At 39.7% G+C, this 23613-nt stretch overlaps 1 protein-coding gene across 7 annotated transcripts in view; it reads right to left on the bottom strand.

Moving 5' to 3' along the window:
- The window catches only part of ptprc (protein tyrosine phosphatase receptor type C), a 298428-nt gene that overhangs the window by 135865 nt on the left and 138950 nt on the right, over positions 1-23613 (bottom strand). For all 7 annotated transcript variants that reach the window (XM_063063878.1, XM_063063877.1, XM_063063882.1 and 4 more), the window contains one exon: positions 4713-4742. In XM_063063878.1, coding sequence (XP_062919948.1) covers positions 4713-4742 — 30 coding nt within the window. The remainder of the gene's footprint in view (positions 1-4712; positions 4743-23613) is intronic.

Here is a 23613-nt window from a genome sequence, read left to right as displayed (position 1 = left end):
CTGATTATTCTTCAACATGGAACTGCCTGCTCCCACTACTACATCTGGTAGCTCTTTCCAGGCACCTACCACTCTGTGTAAAGAACTTGGCCCCCATGTCATCTTTAAACTTTAACACTGTAACCATAATATCATGTCCTCTGGTGCTTCACATTTCGACCTTGGGGAAATGATTCTGACTGTCTAGCTTATCTGTACCTCGCACAGTTTTAAAATCATCCTTCAGGTCTCCCTCAGTCTCCAATGCTCTAGGGAGAAGACGACATGTTTGTCCAACTTTTCCTACTCTCTAATCCAGGCAAACTCCTGGGATACTTATTCTGCACCTTTACACGTCCTTCCTATAAAAGAGTGACCAGAACTGCACACAATGATCTCTGGCAATATCCTTTGGATTTCTGCATTGAGGACAGTTGATCTGGTTTTGCAAGAGCAGGAAATGCTTAGCCACACTGCAGAATCCAGTCAATTATAGCTTTCATAAAGTATTTTATATGATAAAGTACTTCATAGAGGAAAGCCAGTAGGAAATTCTATAAAAGAGTAAGATAATATTGAGCAAATCCTTTGTTTATTGGTCTAAAGAACATTTCATTCACATTGTAAAGAGCGAGCCAATAAGAAACTTAACAAATCAGGGAAAAGTACTTAAGATGGTTTCTACCAGCAAATATCATGTTGGGATGCTATTCATACCTCAATGTGGTTAAGTCAGCTTTTCCTTACAAACCAATCTTTATTTGGCATTAAAAAGTATATTTACTTTTTGCATTAATTTTCTGTAACTTATATCTTGCATTTTCAAAGAAATATGGAAAATGAAAATGGAAAAGTTCACCTGAATTGCAGCTGTCTGTGCTTAGAATTAAGGTGAAAATGGGGAAAAGAGCAGAATTTATGCAGTTTGAACAAACAGCTGCTGATTAATAATGGGATGAAATTATTTTCTCAGTGTCTTAACATCCTTTATGATGTTGCCATCATTGAAAAAAGAACAGATAAAGGGAATAAATAGTGGGTACTTGATTATGATTCATATCCATTTTAACTTTAAATCAAAAAGTTGTCCATCACTATGGATATACTTGAACCTGTTGTGAATGAAGTCGTCACTGATAGTGGAGCTATGCTGGTGAGTGTGAGGTGTAAGTCATCTGTTTGAAAAACAGCAGTGTGAGGAGTAATGCCACACTTGCAGAGGTAGAAACCACAGCCTAGACTTCACTACTAACTGGGAAGGAATAGATGATGCCATTCTCCTTGGAAATGGTTGTCCACAGATATCAACTGAGCTTGTCAACTCAGGTCCAAGTCTTCTGCAGTTAGATTGAATGTGGGCGTAAACAAGACAAAATGAAGGGAAGATCATCAATCAAACAGAAGAGGCATCACATCCAGTTGAACAACAATTAATTACAAGTAATATAAATTGTGTTGAGGTCATTGTTTGGTTAATCAAATTTTGCATCAAGCACCTAAATATTTCATTAAGTTCAAACATATGAGAAAGGGCTAGTAAGTTGTAGGCATGCTATGTTTGTACAGGAAGCAATGCAACCATTTCAGGCTGCTCCCACCGCCAACACATCCTCAGACTGTGTTGGTCTTTGCCACAATGTGGCATTTCACTGTATGTTTCGACGCTTCAACATACAAGTGACAAATAAAGTTGAGCTTTAATCTGTAAATGTGTAAAAGTAAGTGATCTCAATTTATATACAGCAGTGAGACCAGAGAGTGTTCAGCGAGGCTGTTCAACAGAATCCAGAGATCATTTTCATCCATGTTCTTTGGATGGAACTCAAGGCAATATTAAAATAAGCAAGATTTAAAGAAGTATATGAATGTGAGGTATTTTTATTGGTGCCTGAATGAGGTTTGGCAATGTGGGTCAAACACAGTTCATGTTCCATTATCATGGAATCCTTCACTTTAGACCTCTGAAAAAGAAACACAATGAAAATGGAGAAATTCAGCCAGACCTGCAGCTGCATGGGGAAAGAGCAGAGAATGGCATTACTTAGCAGGTCATGGGAACAGTTACCAATAAGCAATGGGATAAAGTAATTCTCTTTTATTGGGACTCTGCCATTGTTCAGTGAAAATCAGGTGCTGCATAGTATTTTGTATTTTACTTTGGAATTCTAGCATCTTGCTTTTGAGTTACAACTTACTAATGTTCTAATTACTTCTGAGTGCACAGGTCTTATGTTTTACATAGGTATATTAACAATACAGGCAATTTGATTCATGTCTGAAGATGATTCCCTAAAACGTTCATCAAGTGAAGACTGTAATCTCAAATATTGTTTGGAATCGAGATATACATCCTATAAATTTCAGCATTTAATGGAGTATTTGTGGATGCCAGGAGTAGTGACTCTGCTGTATAGTTCAGCAGAATCTAGGACATGAGGTCATTGTCATTCATAAGGTATACTGCATGAATATGTGCCTCATCCAGCCAAACCTGTATGAATTTAGAACATCACACTTGGTCCTCCAGGCAGGATTAAGACAAAGTTGAGCTATTCAGCCCTCACTTCCATTAAACTTGCTTTGGGGTACGAGTCTTATTTTACGATGCATGACTACTGCGCATGCCAGTAGTCACTGTTTCTTCAGGCATACTGGTGAACTCTACTTGTGGGTGAAATTGAAGGACTTCAAAATTGGAACCAAACATGCATGGAGTAAAATAACTTGCCTATCACACTCAACAACATTTTGGCCTTGTTACAAAGGATGAATATTACCTCTTGACTACATTCCATCACAAATTATTGAGCTTTAGTTTGTTGACAGTTGGGGTTATTGTTATGTTACTATCCATATGTGATCACTTGTGCAACTCTAAAAGAACCAAATCGTTCCAATTTATAATATTTTAATGAACAATGTGATACAGTTCAGAAAGAAATGTCACATTTGATAAAATATCGCAGTCATACCAACGTTGTCAGGATTCATTTTATTTAGATTAGGCGTTGGTTGTAGAAGAAAAATGAAATGAAATATGGACAAATTTCTATACATAAATGCCCATTGACCTGAACTTCAACAGAGCACACATTTTGTTGTCCAAGGTAACTTCTATTCCCAGTGGAAAAGAAAGATCAAATGTAATTGCTTCAAGATAAAATTCATTGATGGAATTTTGGTGAATTTTGTCTAGCAAAGAAATGATATTTGATGATGAAATTGTTACCTGATTTTGCAAGAAGGCATGAATAGCTGTTGGGTTCACTACGGTGTTTACTTAAAATGTTCAAAATGAATTACGATCAATTTCGAGTTAACATAACTGAGTAACAGGCCAGATTTTATGAGATTTTCTAATCTTTCCAATTCCTTTTTCACTGGCATTTCAAATGAAATTTCCATCTGAGGTGCCACTGGGGGAAAAAAGTAGAAAGATTGAAATATTGGACAATATATTAACTGAGTAAGGATCAGTCAGGAATGCAAATTGCATTCCATCATCAATATAAGCTTACTGTTCCAATATTTCAGGGATACTAATGCTCACTTTACCTTGACAATTATTATCACTGTGTTAATATCCAGCCTATTCACAGTGGTTAGGGGCAGGAAGCAGTGAATCATCACATGTTGATTTCAACAGTGGATAACATTAATGATATCATCAAAAAAATCTTTTTAAAAAAACACCAATTCTCCATATTAGACAATGCGCATAACCTGAGGGAATGTGGTGTGTGAACAATGAACCAAAAACAAAGGGACTTTCTTAATCTTCATTCATCCAAGTTTATTTACTCACTTTGGCAACTGGCTTTGGTAAACTGTTCATCAAGCAACTGGAAAAACACATCAAAACCTTAACACGAAGCAACGTTGCCTAGGCGCCAGTCACAACTGAACGCAATGTGCGGAGCGAGATTTACAGGCCGAACCGAGGCGGCGAAGTCCGCCGTATCCAAGTGGCAGAACCTGTTGTTGGGACGGCAAGTAATGAACCAAGCCAAATTGAAAAGGTCAGGATATTGAGGCCAGTTAAGAGCCAGTTTGGATCGTAGTTTATTTGGCTCTGTGCTGAGCTATGGGTCTCTCTTGTGGACTTCGGTTCAGAAACCCTATTTTGCTTGTGGTTACTGTTTGCATAATTTTTTTTCAGCGCACTTTGGGTGTTTAATGGTCTTCTGTTTTATGGGTTATTGTATTCTTTTTTTATGGGTTCTTTTTTATGGCATGATGTGATTTTGTTTTCTGCACATTGGGTGGTTGTCTTTATGTATACATGTTTTTTGGAGGGACATCTTTGTTTTGTGACTGCCTGTTAGAAGACGAATCTCAAGGTCATTTAATGTATACATACTTTGACAATAAATGTACTTTGAACTTTGAAATTTAAACTGTTTAAAATTCTTCACCCTATTGTAAAACTAATACTTTTGCTGAAGGCAAAATAGTCTTTTTTTTTTGCTTTTGATACAATTCCCAGTGTTCATTATTGACACAAGTTGTTTTTCAATGCATCTGTTATTTAGCAACAGGCCTGTATATATGAAATAATTAAGCCATTTTTATTAAATCAGATCAGAAAGGCTGTTAGGAAACACATGACAACAGAGCATAAAATAAGATTGGAGTTCAACCATCCATTGTAAATATCATACAATAGTCATGCACTGCAGATAAAGTTAACTCTGTGTTCGATTTGAACGATCGATATCGAAGAAGGTACTTACTCTCTTTTCTCGGGGTTGGACTGACTGAACCTGAAAGAAAGTTAATAAAATTCGATGAGAATCATCTACGTGTAAGTGGAAACATACTTTTTAGAGATAAGTGAGAGAGTTATCGTTCATATAATGCAATACACACATGAAGCATTTGGGCTCATTTCTGAGTTTCTAATCTCACATTCCAGTTTAAAAGCCTGTACAATATTCCTTATAACCCTGAGATTTCAACCAGCTTAAATAAATGTCTTATCTGTTCACCAAGCCAATCAAATTGCTTAACTATAAATGTATACCTTGCTTAAAAATGACTGTTTAGACCATAGTTCTTAACATGCTAATTTAGAAAGTGCGGAATTCTCCTAATATTGTTCTTCAGTAACCAGAAAATGCAATAGTTTCTGATTTGTACAACATTTTATTTCATTTAAAGTTAATGAAAATTGAAAATATTGAAACATGTGAAACAGACTGCTATCACACTACCCTCCTGGTTTCTCACAGGACGAGATCTCTTTATGTCAGACATCTGGGCTGGTACCTACTACACAATTGGCCTGCAAAACTTTCTGGGTACATTACATTTGATATGAAAGTTGCTTATGTGGAACCAGAGAGAATTAGAATGTTAATACGTTGCAATTTGAAATCATTTAAGATTTCATGATTATGGTTAAATTAATGCCAAAATGGGAGATCCAGGTGTTGGTTAATATCTTCTGAAGCTCCTGTTGCAACCCCATATCAGCAAATCCTAAATCTGCAATATCTAACATCAAAAAGTATTAGGGAGATCAGTCACGGAAAAAATATGACCATTTCCTATTTCCAAGGCCCCCCTTAAGTGATGTACCTTCTGACTTTGCTAATGCTGCTCTTTCACCATCACTGGTGAAAATGCCTGGAATTCACGGTGATTCATTTTCATTTCACACCCTGCTACAATTCGAGAAGTTGGCTGGCTCACTAGAGTTAAAGATAATAAATGTTGTTTCCCCCAGTAATTTTTCATATCTCATGAATGAATAATAAATAAGCAATTTTAGAAAACAGAGAGATTGTAATTGATAATCACAAAATTGTCAGATTTCTCTTTCAAGTTTGGCATTTGTACCAGTTATCAAGAACGTACATTCATCAGCCACTAACTATTCCAAAAGTAATATGCCACATCTTCAATTAAAATTACCATCTGTGAATACTATAGTCACATTATTCCTAATGTTTATCATATCAAAAATGTCAACATTAAATATGTATTTTCAAAGTAAATTGTTTGTATTATTTAATACAAGAGGTTATAATTTTAAGGTGATTGAAGGCAAGTATAAGGTGATGTCAGGTAATTTTTTTTTAAACACAGAGTGAACGGTGCATTGAACCTGCTGCCAGAAGGTAAGCTAGCCAATAATGTAACAGAGGATACCTAAAACTTTTTCAGATATATAAAGAGTAAAAGAGAGGTGAGAGTGGATATCAGGCTACTGGAAAATGACACTGGAGAGGTAGGATTGGGGGACAAAAAAAATTGCTGGATGAACTTAAGTACTTTGCATCAGTCTTCACTGTGGAAAACATTAGCAGTATGCCAGGCATTCAAGAATGTCAGGGTGCAGAAGTGAGTATAGTTGCTATTATTAAGGAGAAGTCGCTTGGGAATCTGAATGATCTGAAGATAAAGAAGTCACTTGGAGTAGATGATCTACACCCCAGCATTCTGAATGAGATAGCTAAAGAGCTGAAGAGACTTGTAGAGGCATTAGTGACGAACTTTCTAGAATCACTAGATCCTGGTATGGTCTTGGAGGACTGGAAAATTTCAAATATCATTCCATTTATTAAGGAAGGAAGCCCAAAGAAAGGACATTATAGGCCAGTTTGCCTGACTTCAGTAGTTGAGAAGATGTTGGAGTCCATAATTAATGATGAGGTTTCAGGGTACTTGCAGGAACATGATAAAACAGCCAAGGTCAGCATAGTTTGCTCAAGTGGAAATCTGGCCTGACAAATCTATTAGAGTTCTTTGAGGAACTCACAGGTATGATAGACAAAGAAGAGTCAGTGGATGTTGTTTACATGTATTTTCAGAACACCTTTGACAAGTTGCCATACATGAGGCTACTTAAAAAGATAAGAGCCCATGGTATTACTGGTTCCATAGGGATCAGTATTTTCATGTTATATGTCAATGATTTGGATGATGGAATTGATATCTTTTCAGCCAAGTTTGCAGATACAAAGATAGGTGGAGGAGCAGGTAGTGTTGAAAAAGCAGGAAGTTTGCAGAAGGGCCATCAGAGGAATGGGCCAAAGAAGTGGCAGATGGAGTATAGCATAGGGAAGCGTCTGGCCTTGCACTCTGGTAGAAGGAATAAAGGCATAGATTGTTCTACATGGGGGGAAACATTCAAAAATCAGAGGTGCAAGGGAATTTGGGAGTCCTTGTGCAGTATTTCCTAAATTTATCTTGCAGGTTGAGTTGGAGGCAAATGCAATGTTAGCATTCATTTCGAGAGGACTAGAATGTACGAACAGGGCTGTAATGCTCAGGCTTTATAAGGTACTGGTCAGACCATATTTGGAGTATTGTGAGCAGTTTTGGGCCCCTCATCTAGGAAAATATGTGCAGGCATTGGAGAGGATCCAGAGGAGATTCACAATAATGATTCTGGGAATGGGAATGACAAAGTTTTGATGGTTCTGGGCCTGTATTCACTGGAGTTAAGAAGAATGAGAGCGGAATCTCATTGAAACCTATTGAATATTGAAACCCCTAGATAGAATGGAGATGATGTATCCTATAGTGGGGGAGTATAGGAGCAGAGAAAACAACCTCACAATAGAAGCATGTCCCTTTAGAACAGAGATGAGGAGGAATTTCTTTAGCCAGAGGGTAGTGTATCTGTGGAATTCATTGCCACAGACAGCTGTAGAAGCCATGTCATTGAATATATTTTAAGTGGAAGTTGATACATTTTTGATTAGTCAGGGTGTCAGAGGTTATGGAAAGAAGACGGGAATAGGGTTGAGAGGGATAATAAATAAACCACCATGTGATGGCAGAGAAAACCAATGGGCCGAATGGCCTAATTCTGCTCCTGTGTCTTATTGTCCACTTTCAAGTGGCAACAACTGGTGGTAAAGTCAAGGATCTCTGGTTGGACTGCTAAACGCATGCAAAGAGAACTAAAACAACAGGAATTCTGCAGATGCTGGAAATTCAAGCAACATACATCAAAGTTGCTGGTGAACGCAGCAGGCCAAGCAGCATCTATAGGAAGAGGCGCAGTCGACGTTTCAGGCCGAGACCGTCGTCGCAAAGAGAACTAATATCAATTTTAAGTGCATAACCTTGATGGTTCATCAAGTAGAACATGGGAATTAAAATGGGATGAAAATCTGACTAGTGTACATAGAAGCTCGATAAGCAGTGTGGATTCAGTGGGCTGAAAGATCTGCTTCCAATCTGTTTACTCTATAATGTCTGTGGCTCAATGATTTTAAGCAATATAGCTGTGGTATAAAGTGAGTATGCAGTATATATTATATTAGACCCCTGGGCACCCTTTTACATTTTCAAGTGGACAAGGATTGGACAAAACATTAGAGTACTTATGAAACCAACAGATGCCAACATTAAATTAATGGTTAAACCAGAGACCATATCAACTTCTTAAATTAGATTAAGTACTGAGAAAAATGGCTAAGTATCGGCAAAGCAACAAGGCAAACTGAAGGAACTACTATGCATTTTGTGATGGCCCTGTTTGAAATAAAAGCAGTTGTGTGAGGCTTGTGAGATAATAGAAAAGTGTGTATGATCCAATCTCAATCATTCATTAATATAGTGGTGACATATGGTAACTCAGCGGACCAAAGAGAGGGGAAGTATTCATAAGTCATAAGACCAAAAGACAAAGGAGCAGAGTTGGGCCATTTGCCCCAGTGAGTGTGCTCCACCATTCCACCGAGGCTGATTTATTGTCCCTTTCAACCCCAGTCTCCTGCCTTCTCCCTGCAGTCCTTGACACCCTTACTGATGAGGAATTTACCAAACACCATTTTAAATACGAATGTAGTGATTATTATGACGTGAGATCAAGAGGGTTCAGAAAGAAGCTGCAGTTTATAGCTGACTTTCATGATGGTTTGACTTAATGATTTTGGATCCTATAGTACCATACTGATCAAGCAATTCAAAAATAATTTTTATGTCATTACTTAGTTTCACAGTGATGCGACTTGTGAACATGCATATATAAATACACAATAGCATTGCAAGCTGAACTGGCATAAGTGATAGGATATGGACATCTTTCAGGGAACCCATCTGAATCATTAAAGAGAGCTTGCCAAAATGCAGATGTCAAAGTCCAAAATAAAATTTATTATCAGAGTATGTACATGTCACCACATACAACCCTGAGATTATTTTCCCTGTAGGCATACTTAGCAAATCTATAGAAAAGTAACTGTAAGCAGGATCAATGAACAACAAATGCAAATGCAAATATACAGTAAAAAATAGCAATAAATAATGAGAGCATGAAATATCAAGATAAAGAGTCCTTAAAGTGAGAATATGGATGTGGAAACATCAGAAATAGAATGCATTAGATATGGGATAATCATCAAAATTATTGTTTCAGAGTTCCTGTATATTTACTTTAAATTAAGCTTTTGAAAGAGGAAAGTTAAAACTAAGATTCTAAAGAGGTCAAAGCAAACTGTGAGGTTATGTATTCATAGTGGAAGAAACAAAGAAGAAAAAACTAATGAGTGAGAATGTATGGTGGAATCTTAAACACATTATGGCAGAAGATAATGGACTTTATAAATGGCATGTAAAGATATGCATACCTTGTTCTGTACACTTTTTACATTTAGTCTTTTGCCATCACAACTTGCACAGGATGTGAACTCAAATATATAAAAACACAACTAATTGCACTTAATCACGATTGTTTCCATTCCTCCTCCTTGAAGGAGAAGTAGCTTTTGCAGAAAACCAACAAGAGATCACATTCATAACTGTGGGATCCAAGTTCTAGAAATATTCTTTACTGGGGTTGGGCATTTCAATATTCACAGCTGAACCCAGAAAAAAAAGCAGAACTCGTGCAGTATTTATTCTCAAAGAATTAAGTGCTCAAAAGTTTTTCTGCCTCATTGTGACCTTGCAGCTTATTATCTGCTGGCATGAGATTTTCTCTGGAACTGGAACATTTTATTCTGCATTCTGATTCCCCTTGTACTACCTCAATGGATTGCTGGAATGAAGTGATCTGTATGGATATCATACAAAACAACGTTCTTCACTGTACTTTGTTACATGTGATAAAAATAAACAAATTAGCAGCTTAAGTTGTACCCTATGTTTATCAGCTATGTAATGAAATCACCTGACATAAACGCCTGTCATGAAGTGCATTCTATAACAACTGTGGAATCATATCATATGATACAACCTATTCAACAAACAGAAAATACTCTAGTATAGCAATACAAAAAAAATGAATGTGAAATTTAGCAAGCTTCTGTACAAGCCTGTAAGGAAGCGGTTAGTGTTTGGGTGTGGCTAGTATTGACTAATCCAAAGTTTGATGTTACTTTCTGCAAACATTGGACTATTCCTATACATACAGATTTCTATGTCTGAACAATTATTACTGATCATAATGAAAATAAAGATGAACTTTTGAACTCCCAATCTATATCACCGTGGCCCTTGCACTTTATTCATCTGCCAGTTCTGCATTTTCTCGGCAATTGCTACACTATATTTTGCATCCTCTTTTTCTTTACTGCCTCAATATAATTATGCATGGCATAATCTCTCTGAACGGAACAAAAGCTTTACATTGCATCTCGGTATATGTGATAGTAATAAACTATGTCAAAAACAAGATTAAACTGGATGTTTTCAGTCCATGGATGTATTCGGTAATTTGCAATTAATTCTCGTTAATCGAACTGACACATATCCAGGTCTGCAGATTGTTATTTGATGACCATGTGTTATAGCAGTAACATTTGTCCCAACATGGAAGGAAAATACCACATCTAATAAAAATTATCACATGCCTATGATTCACAGAACCAATGAAAATATTTTTTTTCTCCAGACTTGTCCACTGAGTACTGTGTGCAGGTGAGAGGGAGGACCTGGGGAAGTTGACAGGAATGTGGGAAAAATAAAACAGGATAAATGTGGATTTTGTGGAACTGGATGCTTGATGGTTGGTACAGAAGATTAGTGTACTGCAGGTCCTGTTTTCATGCTCCATCAAACTGTGATTCAAGTGCATTCTGTGCATTCTCTTTGCAATCTCAGGATTGGCTTTGGATCCAATGATATCATTTAGGAGTATAATCACAAAGATAATGTGGGAAATAAGGCAACACATTACAGGGATAACAAGTACACTGAATCAATGAGAACAAAGATCAGGTCATCTGTGTTCGAGTTTTCAGATCAAACATGAATATTGGCCAAGATGACAAGACTCTCCTCTTAGCTATGTGGTATCTTTCCTCTTCAGCTAAAAGGATTTAAATAACTTCAGAGGAATTAAATGTGAGGGAACAAAGAAAAAGCAGGGATAATGCTCTGAAGTTTCTTTGATAATTATAATGAAATGTTCATTTTTATTCATTTTCCTAACCAATCCAATAATTGTAAAGAAAAAAATCAATATTCAGTGCGACAGCTCTTAATTAATTAACTTACTAAAATAGAAGGGTACCTAATAAAGTGGCTACTGACTGTACATTCATGGTGTTCTGCTAGTGTAGCCCATCCACCTCAAGGTTCGACATGTTGTGCATTCAGAGATGCTCTTCTGTGTATCACTATTGTAATGCATGGTTATTTGAGTTACTGTTGCCTTCCTGTCAGCTTGAACAAGTCTGGTCATTTTCCCTTTCATTAGCAAGGCATTTTTGCCCACAGAACTGCCGTTCACTAGATATTTTTTGTTTTCCACACCAGTCTCTGTAAACCCTAGATACCGCTGTGCCTGAAAATCCCAGGAGATCAGCGGTTTCTGAGAACTCAAACCACCCATATAGCACCAATAATCATTCCACCGTCAAGTAATTCAGATCACTTTTCTTCCCCATTCTGATGTTTGGTTTGAACAACAACCGAAATTCTCGATCACGTCTGCATGCTTTTATGCATTGAGTTGTTGCCACATGATTGGCTAATTAGATATTTGCATTAACAACCAGGTGTACAGGTGTACATAACAGAGTGGCCATTAAGTGTAGGATGTTAATCTAACCAAAGTAAACTTCTGCCTTCAGTCCAAATATAACAACAAGAACACACTTTAAAAGCAGGTTTAGGTCACTTAAACCCTTAAGATTGCTCCATCATTCAATCTATCCCTGCCTTAAAAGCATTCAAAGACTCTGTTTCCCATTGTAAATAAGAATTCCAAAGACTCATGACCATATGGTGGAAAAGAATTCACCTCAGTTGTCTTAAAAGTGTGACCTCTTATTTTAAACAATGTCTACTAATTCTGGATTTGCTTTCTAGAGGCAACATCCATTCCTTATATATTCTGTCAAGATCCCTTAGGAAGTTACATGCTTCAATATATATTGACATACTTGCTGAAATAAGGAGACCAACACTGCACACAGTAATTCATTTTTGATTTTCTTCTGCTCTACAGAACTCAAGAATAACTTCACTACCTTTAGATTCAATCCCCCTTGCGACAAGCATTGCTATTTTTCCTATTTACTTGTAGTGTATGTAATTAATCTTTTTTGCAAACAGTGGCCAGAACACCCAGATCCTCCACATCTCAGAATGTAACAAAATTTCATCACTTAGATTATATACATTTCTTGCAAATGGATATTTTTCTAGTAAACAGTAAAGCCAAGCCAGTTAGGGTACTTTGTTGCAGAAGCAGGTGGAAGAACAAGTACCTGCACCAAGAAATGTTATCTCCAAATGTGGGATTAACAGGATATTTGAAAATGGCCTTAGAATAAATGTATTGTCAAATTTCATGGTCAGCGGTACACGAGATTGGGTCTTAAACGGATGTGGAAAAATGGCTTTGAAATAGAGAAGTAAAAATCTAAACAAAATGGCATCGCACGGGTGTCAGAACTTGTGAAATAGCACAGGATATGTGGCATTTTGCAACATAAATTTTAGAAATATTTCTGCATCCAATGAACCACTATGTGATTAAACTTGTATTTGGATGTCACAGACTTCAGAGAAAATACTTATCAAGATTAGTTTTGGTGCAAGGGTGTCTAAAAATGAAGATTAGGACCTCACAGTCATTTTCACGTAAGGGGATTCACAAGTTCTCAACCATTTCAAAGTCTTTGTGCTGAACAGATTGATGTTACCTTTAAATTCTACAGTGTGAATATTGTGACATTACTTTTGAGCTAGCTGACTAATATCCACTTTTGGCATGTCTAAATATTGCATAATTTCCTAGCTAACTAAATGGCAGGGAGCACAGGGACTGCCCACAAATTATTATTTCATTTCCTAACCTGTGCTATAATACAATAACCAATACTTTGAACTCCAATCTTGGATCAATTTGATGATGAATTATTTTGTAATATCATGTCCACACCGGCCAAGAACTTTTCCTAAGTAAACCAATGGCTTAATGGTTTTTGTTCAAAGGTCTTTAATTTTAATTTTTAACAAAGCTGAGCTGCAATTTCAGGCAAGATAAACCAAAAGCATTTTGAGAATCCAAAAATTTGTCAAAGTATCTCTTAAGAATTAAGATAGGCTTAGTCCAAACAATTAATCTTGTGTTTTAAGATTGTAAATGTATTGATCCCCTATTTAACATTAAGAACGCAAGTGGTATTTTGTACATTTGTGATAATATTTGTCACCATTGTGATCCATGCCATGAAATCCTAAAAATTCATGTTCCTAAATGGCTAAATGGAAAACAGTTCATAGGTACAATACAAATTATACAATGCATTAATGCAACTTTAGCAGTATTTGCAAACCAGTTTAAATACTGCATTTTGAAGACATCTCAGCAGCAAATAATTAACTAACATTGGCAATAAATTATATAAAGTGATTAAGTAAAACAGAGAAGTTGATTTCTCTAACTTCTGTTGATGCCCCACCTCCCCTCTGTACCCCATCCGTCATTTATTTATTATTATTAATTTTTTTTCTCTCTCCTTTTTCTCCCTCTGTCCCTCTCACTATACTCCTTGCCCATCCTCTGGGCTTCCCCCCTCCACCTTTCTTTCTCCCTAGGCCTCCCATCACATGATCCTCTCATATCCCTTTTGCCACAGCTCTTGGCTCCATCTTCCCCCTTCTGTCTTCTCCTATCATTTCTGATCTCCCCCTCCCCCTCTCAAATATTTTACTATCTCTTCTTTCAGTTAGTCCTGACGAAGGGTTTTGGCCCAGAACGTCGACTATACCTCTTCCTATACATGCTACCTGGCCTGCTGCGTTCACCAGCATTTTTTATGTGTGTTGCTTGAAATTCCAGCATCTGCAGATTTCCTCATGTTTGCATTTTTAAATTCACTACAGTGAAGCCTCTTCCAGTGATGCCTACACTGAAGAAGTTTAAACCTTCTCTTCAACAGGAGTTCAGTGAAACCATCTCTCACTGCTCCCCATCTATAATTTCTTCGGCCCTTTAACTTTTCCACCACATTTTGACTCAGACTCAAACTTCTGAGGATCCCAGGTACTCATATTTTATTGACTCTGCCTCCCATCGCTTCTCCCATCAAGCTCTGACGGCGACCCTCTCCGCCATGAGGAGGTTCTTGGCGTCCTTATCCCAGACCCTTCCACACCTTCAGGACACTTCCTTCGCCGCCTGTAATGGACCTGCCCGTTATTTCATCCTCCATTGTTTCCATGCCTGCAATCGCCCTTTTTTTTGACTTTGTCATGTTAGGCAAGGATCGCAAGATCATATATCTTCAGACCCCAGAGCCTGCTGGCCCCGACACTAGCAGGCATGAACTTCAGATTGCGCCCCCTGCCATTGATTTTGCTGGCTCCAGCAACCCAGGGCATATTCAAAACCCAGACTCCAGCACCTCCAACGACCATGGGCACCTTCACAGCGATTGCGCAACCACTAACTGCGACTCCAGCCTTGAACTCCAGGCCGGGTCTTTATGTGCTGCTATTGTGACTCCCGTCTCCCCTTCCCCCAGCACTACTCTGCAACCCCGTCTCCCTCAGATCCCATCATCAACTCCTGGGACTTCAGAGGCTCCATCTTCCTCTCACCCCAAACCTCCCCTTTCCACTGACACCCCCAGCCTCCCTCCCCCTCCCCCCTCTGATCCCAGCTCTCATCCACACCGGATCTTTACTATCCTCTCTGCCCTTCCACTCTCTGAGGCGGAGCGCTCTGTCCTCAGTAAGGGCCTTACCTTTGTCCCCCCTTCGCCCACACCTCAACGAGTTCCGTGTTCGCCATGACGCTGAACTCTTCTTCCGCCGGCTCCATCTTCGAGCCTACTTCTTCAGCAAGGACTTTCCCACCCCCACCAATGACCCCTTCTCCCATCTTCAACCCTCCTCCTCTTCATGGACACCCCGCTCTGGTCTTCTGCCTGCTCTAGATCTCTTTATTGCTAACTACCGACGGGACATCAACCGTCTCGACTTCACCGCACCTTGTCCCCATTCCAACCTCACTCCTTCCGAACACTCTGCTCTCTACTCCCTCAGCACCAATCCTAACCTACTATAAAACCCACTGAGAAGGGGGGTGCTGTTGCAGTCTGGCCTACTGACCTTAACCTCGCCAAGGCACAGCGACAACTTGCGGATACCTCCTCTTATTTACCCCTCGATCATGACCCCACTAGAGAGACCCAGGCCATTGTCTCCCACACCATTACCGACTTTATCCGCTCAGGGGATCTCCCATCCACTGCTACCAACCTTATAGTTCCCACACCCCACACTTCCCATTTCTACCTCCTACCCAAGGATACACAAACCTGCCTGTCTAGGTAGACCCATTGTTTCAGCTTGCTCCTGCTCTACCGAACTCACACCTCGACACTGTTTTATCACCCCTTGTTCAATCCCTTCCTACCTATGTTCGTGACACTTCTCATGCTCTGAAATTTTTCGATGATTTTCTCTGGCCCCCACTGCTTTATTTTCACCATGGATGTCCAGTCCTTATATACTTCTGTCCCCCACCAGGAAGGTCTCAAAGCTCTCTGCTTCTTTTTGGATTCCAGACCTAACCCGTTCCCGTCTACCACCACTCTGCTCCGTCTAGCGAATTAGTCCTTACTCTTGATAATTTCTCCTTTGGCTCCTCCCACTTCCTCTAAACTAAAGGTGTAGCCATGGGCACCAGTATGGGTCCCAGCTATGCCTGCCTTTTTGTTGGCTTTGTGGAACAATCCATGTTCCAAGCCTATACTACTGGTATCGGTCCCCCACTTTTCCTTTGCTACATCAACGACTGCATTGGTGCTGCTTCCTGCACGCATGCTGAACTCATTGACTTCATTAACTTTGCCTCCAACTTTCACCTTGCCTTCAAGTTTACCTAGTCCATTTCCGACGCCTCCCTCCCCTTTCTTGATCTTTCTGTCTCTGTCTCTGGAGACAGCTTATCTACTGATGTCTACTATAAGCCTACGGACTCTCACAGCTATCTGGACTATTCCTCTTCCCACCCTGTATCTTGCAAAAATGCCATCCACTTCTCGCAATTCCTCCATCTCTATCGCATCTACTCTCAGGATGAGGCCTTTCATTCCAGGAAGAAGGAGATGACCTCCTTTTTTAAAGAAAGGGGCTTCCCTTCCTCCACCATCAACTCTGCTCTCAAACGCATCTCTCCCATTTCATGCACATCTGCTCTCACCCCATCCTCCCACTACCCCACTAGGAGTAGGGTTCCCCTTGTCCTCACCTACCACCCCACCAGCCTTCGGGTCCAACATATAATTCTGTGAGTTCCGCCACCTCCAATGGGATCCCACTGCTAAGCACATCTTTCCCTCAACCCGACCCCCCCCCCACTTTCTGCAGGGATCACTCCCTACATGACTCCCTTGTCCATTCGTCCCCCCCCCCCCCCATCCTTCCCACCGATCTCCCTCCTGGCACTTATCCGTGTAAGCAGAACAAGTGCTACACATGCCCTTACACTTCCTCCCTTACCACCATTCCGGGCCCCAGACAGTCCTTCCAGGTGATGCAACACTTCACCTGTGAGTCGGCTGGGGTGATATACTGCGTCCGGTGCTCCCGATGTGGCCTTTTATATAATGGCGAGATCCGACGCAGACTGGGAGACCATTTCGCTGAACACCTACGCTCTGTCCGCCAGAGAAAGCAGGATCTCCCAGTGGCCACACATTTTAATTCCATGTCCCATTCCCATTCTGATATGTCTACCCATGGCGTCCTCTACTGTAAAGATGAAGCCACACTCATGTTGGAGGAACACCACCTTATATTCTGTCTGGGTAGCCTCCAACCTGATGGCATGAACATTGACTTCTCTAACTTCCATTAATGCCCCACCTCCCCCTCGTACCCCATCCGTCATTTATTTATTTATTGTTATTAATTTTTTTCCTCGCTCTCCTTTTTCTCCCTCTGTCCCTCTCATTATACTCCTTGCCCATCCTCTGGGCTTCCCCCCTCCCCCTTTTCTTTCTCCCTAGGCCTCCTGTCCCATGATCCTCTCATATCCCTTTTGCCAATCAATTTTCCAGCTCTTAGCTCCATCCCTCCCCGTCCTGTCTTCTATCATTTCGGATCTCCCTCTCCCCCTCCCACTTTCAAATCTTTTGCTATCTCTTCTTTCAGATCGTCCTGACGAAGGGTTTCTGCCCAAAACGTTGACTGTACCTCTTCCTATAGATGCCGCCTGGCCTGAAATTCCAGCATCAGCAGATTTTCTCGTGTTTAAATAACACAAAGGTTGATCAAAGAAGTTCCTTAAATAAGGAAAGACAGGTGAAGGATTTAGGGAAGGAATTCCTAAGTGCTCCTTTTTTGACACAAAGGGTGGTGAGTAAATGGAATGAGTCTCCAGAAGAAGTGGTAGAGGGTATAAATTTTTGATATTCAAAAGGGCACTGTTTTAAATATAGACACAGTTAAATGGATAGAATAGGTTTAGGGGGAATATGGGCCAATGCAGGGAACTAGGACGAGCTCAGTCAGGCAACTTGCTCAGCACAGACATGTCAGGCCAAAGGGCCTATTCCATGCTATATAACTCTGTGAATCTCTAATTATAACTCTATTAAATGCATCCAAAGCTGAGGTTTCCATGCTATATAACTCTGTGATTCTCTAATTATAACTCTATTAAATGCATCCAAAGCTGAGGTTTTCGTGGAATTTCCAGCACTCCACAAGAATCTTATGTTTGCAGACATTGACACCACACTGCACCATAATTTCTGATGGCACATAATTGTACCCATTTTACTAACCCAAAATAAGTTTTATCTTTTCTAAGATGTAGATCAAAGAAGATGGAATTCCAGGTGGGATCCAACTAAGGCTTTGCTTAATAAAAATACACTTTTCTCATCTCTTTTTTCTTTCTAACCTCCTCGAGCCAAAGAACAGTATCCAATTTGCCTGAAAAAAACCCAACAGAAAACGTTGGAAGCACCTAATGGGTCAGACAACATCATGGAGAGTGAATCATAGATAACATTTCAGGCTGGAGACCTGTTGTCAGGATGCTGAGAAGCAGAGCGAGGAGGAGATCGATTGCACAAGATGACTGGGAGAAATGTTGGAGTCCATCTCTAGCATCTCAAAGAATGTGGTGCAGGACGCTATTCCTACCCTAGAGGTGATACACACTTCCATGCTGGGTACCATCAAGACGTGGATGAACGAGCAGGTTTCTGCTTTGTTGAGAGGCACAGCGATAGCCCTCTGAGCTCTACTGTCTGTGAGCCTGCAATATGTCAATTTCCAGCACCAGCCCACTGCTAGTCAGTGGGGAGAGAGGGTGTCCCATGGACCGCAGTGCTGCTATCAAGGAACAGGGGTTGTTTCCCCACTTGGTATAATGGCTGCTAGTGTCAGGAGATTATTGCAAACTCTGTGCACTTGTCTTGCAGATACATGCATCTTCAGAAAAGCAAGAAGCTGCATGTGCTTGAAGTACAAAATTCTGTCACAAATCCAATACCACTCATTTTTCCTTACCTCCTGCTGGACTGTAGCCCACTCGTACCCGGTAGCCCCTATGAACTATGACACACTAATCTCTGTTCTGTATTCACAATGTCCGTATCTGAGCAGGTGATTAGCAAGGATACAAGCAATAACTTGGAGTGTCTGTCAGCCACAATATCGGCCATGGGCTCTTCATCTTTGGAATCTTCCTCCCTAGCATGGAGATTTAGGAGTGGAGGGGAAACCCATATGGTGTGTTTGCAATGTGGGGATGGAAACAATAGCATGGCAAATTCTGCATGTGTTGTCTTTTAGTGGAATGTGTCTATTTGAGATCAAAAAGGCTATTCTAATGATGGAGCAAATCCATCATTAAAATATCCTTAAGATCTGAAGATCTCAAGAAAATTCAACAACTTGTCTATTGTTCTTTTCTATCCAGAGATCATATTTGATCAAACTGAGATCCTCCAGCATTTTGTCTGTTGCTCCATCAGCCCGAAACATTTCCTCTATTTATTCCTCCACAGATACTATCTGACCTATTTTCTGTTTCCTGGTCTGATGAGATCCTTGTTGCACTGAAGATGATAAAGATGACAACCAGCCTTGCCAGATTGCAAGCTGTGACTCCTAATACATTTCAGCAGTAAATGACTGCTCTTCGAGGTTAAGGGTTCATTTGCATATTTAACATAAATATCTGCCCCTCCCACCATAGTGAGAGAGCTGCATCCCAGTTAGCAGGCAGCAGATACTGCAACATAGCAGTAGAACCATCAGGCCAGCTGGGAAGTCAAGACCAATGAGAAGGCATTAGAGTTTATTACATAGATGTTCAATGGTTCCTTTATATAGCTTATAGGGAAGACATTTCATAATCATAATCATTTACTTTTCATTTAGTTATTATAGATCATACAAACTTTGGAGAAAATAGATGGGGCTACTCAATAGACATCCAGTTACATTGCAACTTAAAGCACCCAATTCAACCCTTATGACATGGCGATGGTAAAAAAAAACTGCTGAGACTCGGCTTCTGAGCCACTGTATTCCTCATAATAAATGGCTAGGCTAAAACTCAGCTATGAAAGTGAAAATGTACTCAGTGCCCACTTACACAGTTGTTTCTCATTGCAGGAAGATGCAGAAACTTAGCCACACTCACAGAAAATCAAAGCTTTTCTGCATTGGCATGGACCCTTTGCCTTTGCCCCCACTGATTGACCTATTAGCAATGGATGCTCACAACTTGCGTAAGAATTCAATCTCAGTGTTAAAATGTCCTGATATATATTGTTGCTGTAGAAGAAAGGACCAAGAATCTAGATAGCACACTATTCAAAAAAGGACCGTATTGCAAGGTCTCAATATTTTTCATAGCACTCCTTCCCTTTGGAATAATATGGTTTTGAAATCACCTGATCCAAATCCATTCATCACCACAATGATTTCACTACAATTATGGTCCTATCGTTTAGGCTTTATTTCCAGGGAATGGTCAGGCGTTCAGGGGTCAGTGTATGCAGATTAACTGCATTAGTGGATCCAATAAAAGTTGGCCTTTAAATACAGCTTCAAAGAGCACAGGATTAATCTGTTACCCACAAAGCTCCTGTGACCACATCTATGTGGTAGCATTCAAGTTATTTTTGGGAATAAGAAGGCTAATGTCTCAATATGTCTGAGGACCTTAGCTCTCAGCTTAAATGATCCCATGCACCCATCAGGGTTAAATACTCTTCGATTGAAGAGATCAATATTTGCCCATTATGCTTCCGCATTGCATTTAACCTACTAAAGAAATCAAAATGGTATTACATCAGATCACATTGGCTATCTGTTTACAAATGCAATTGCCCTTGGCAAAAGAGCTATTGAATCAATTGTTTGAAAACCTCTTAAATGTATGCCAGATTATCAAAAGCTACAAAGTAGGATTGCAGGACTGTTTGTCCAGTATGACTGACAATATTTGGAAGCGATTGTATGATGCTAGAACCACTATATTTGAACATTTGATTTCTATAATGCCTATTGTCCGAAGGGATAAGCATCCTGCAAATGGTATGTGGGTATCAGAATATGGATTCTTTCAACATTAAAAACAACAATTAAGAATCATTATGATAATATGAATCTTGCCTGACATTTTAAACAAAAGGATCCATTGTAGTTTGAGTCTGATTGAAACAACTTACATTCTTTCCACATGTCTCTAACATTTGGGTCTATCACACTCTACCTAGCAAAATGATTTCAGTTCTTCTACTATAGGCTACAAACTGGTGCTCAGAGAGTAAACCTGCAATTTCAAAAATATCTTTAAGTACTTTGGAGAATGCTAAATATTATTTGCGATGAGACCAGTGCCCCTTAGCATTAACACAGAGATAGCTGTCATAGTGCCTGATGTCTTTGAGTGGTCATTGTACTTTGCACATCATGAGAATTTGTGGCTAATTAGACAGCTTGTTGGAAGTGGTCTCCTTGGTGGGTTCAATGGCATTTGATTCTGCCAGTGGCACATGCTGTGGGTATTGTTGAAGATGGTCCAGCTCTCATCTGCATTATTTTTCTTTGCCTGATCATCTTGTGTTTACTGCTGCTCATCTTCTTGCTGGAAGCCCTCAGATAAGACCAGACACCTCCAGTCTATTTACCAAGTTGTTCAGTACATAGCAGATTGCACAATGTTGTCCATATCTACTCAGAACTGAAGGGAAACTTAGAGTAGTATGGGTAGCAAAGTCTCATTTTAATGAGGCCTCTTGTACATGAAGTTCCTTTCTCAGGTGCGGGAATGAGGAAATGCATAGAGCTGAGAAGTTAGGTCATAGCAAGAGAAACACGCGAGACTATAGATGCTGGAATATGAATCCAAAAGCAGAATGCTGGAGATATTTGATGGGATCAAGCAACAGTATTTGTGGAGGCAAAAGGAAATTGATATTTTGAGTCAAGAGCCTGTATTGTGATAGAAGGGGTTGGTTTGTTCTTGCATCTGAAAATCTATGGACCTGAGCCCTCTAAGGAGTTATGTGAGCTTCAGGATAGCTTTCATTGATCATGAGAAAATTCCATGTTGGGTCAGCCACAAACTGATCATTCAAGCCCTTATAACCTGTGAGGAGTTTCATATTCTGAACAAAAGGCTTCAGTGACTATGTGAGTGCAGTCTACGATGCCCTAAACTCAGGCAAGCTGAAAAATCCCACAAATCCACACACGTCTTTGCCATACCTCCTGTACTAAAGAAACAAATGAACTTGTATATCTTGGAAGCTATAGTATCAATAATCTCAGCAATTTGGTAAATGACAAACTCTTAAGGTGCAGATTCACAGGTCAGCTACAGCCCTGTGGAATGACCCCAGAGTTAGATGGTTGAGAGTGGCACTGGCTTTAATATTGATTATCAGAGCAGTCAATGCTCAGGAGTGGGTCTGGGGAACATTATAAATAATTGCTATGGAGCATCCATCCTAGTGAAATATCAATTTCCAGACTAGTAATGCTGCAAATAAACCATTGCATGATCAGGTTTCTCAGCTTCAACTCAGCAGTGATACACAAGGAAAACAGAAAAGATTGTGTTCCAGTTGGAATAACATGTTGCATATCTAACTTTATCCCTCCTATTTACCTCCTCCCCAATCATCAAATTTGCATAGAATATCACAAGCCCTGAAATCTACCCATCTTTTCACACCAACAGATGCTTCTTACCCCATATAGATGCTTTGGATTTCACCAGTCATCAGCATAAGGCATTGCCAATAGAGTTTAGAAGTTTGGCCTGGCATTCAAACTAGCACAGGTATATGCCAGTAAAAAAATAGTGACTACTATTTACATTCAATAACACAGCAGAAATTATTCTCAGTGGCCACTTTATTAGGTACATATATATTCCTGCTCATTAAGGCAAATATCTAATCAGTCCAACATTTGGCAGTAAATCAGTGCATAAATCCACACTGACATGTTGTTCAGACCAAACTTCATAATGGGGAAGAAATGTGATCTAAATGACGTTGCCCGTGGAATGACTGTTGGTGCCAGATGGGGTGGTTTGAGTATCCCAGGAACAGCTGATCTTCTAGGATTTTCATGCACAATATTCTCTAGAGATTACAGAGAATGTTGCACATCCAGTGAGAGGCAGTTATGTGGCTAAAAGTACCCTGTTCAGAGAGAGATCAGGGGAGGATGGCCAGACTGATTCAAGCTGACAGGAAGACAATAGTAGCTCAAATAACTATGCATTACAACTGTGGTGCACTGAAGAGCATATCTGAACATACAACACGTCAAACCTTGAAATGGATGAGCTACAGCAGCAGAAGACCTTGAGCATACACTCAGTTGTCACTTTATTAGGTACAGGAGGTGCCTAATAAAGTGGCCACTGGGCGTATTTTATACAAAATTTGGTGGAAAAATTAGCTTTCTTAACATTACTATCCTATGGGAATCCTGAAAGACAATATTCTTCATGACTACAACTTTCCTAACATTATTTTCAATTACTATTTGTGTAATTATAGAGTGGTACTGCAACAGTATATTATGCTCTTAATTACCACTCAAAAGCCCATTCTTTGCATTACCCAAGAACCAGGTAGCATGTGCTATGTGCCCGTCAAATGGAAACTATTTATTTTATGCAATAATTATCACAAAGGACCAAAGTGGGCTGTTAACCCACAAATC

The sequence above is a fragment of the Mobula hypostoma genome, chromosome 12 (assembly GCF_963921235.1).
Source record: "Mobula hypostoma chromosome 12, sMobHyp1.1, whole genome shotgun sequence".
NCBI lineage: Eukaryota > Metazoa > Chordata > Chondrichthyes > Myliobatiformes > Myliobatidae > Mobula > Mobula hypostoma.
This window is presented reverse-complemented; position numbering and strand designations above follow the sequence as displayed.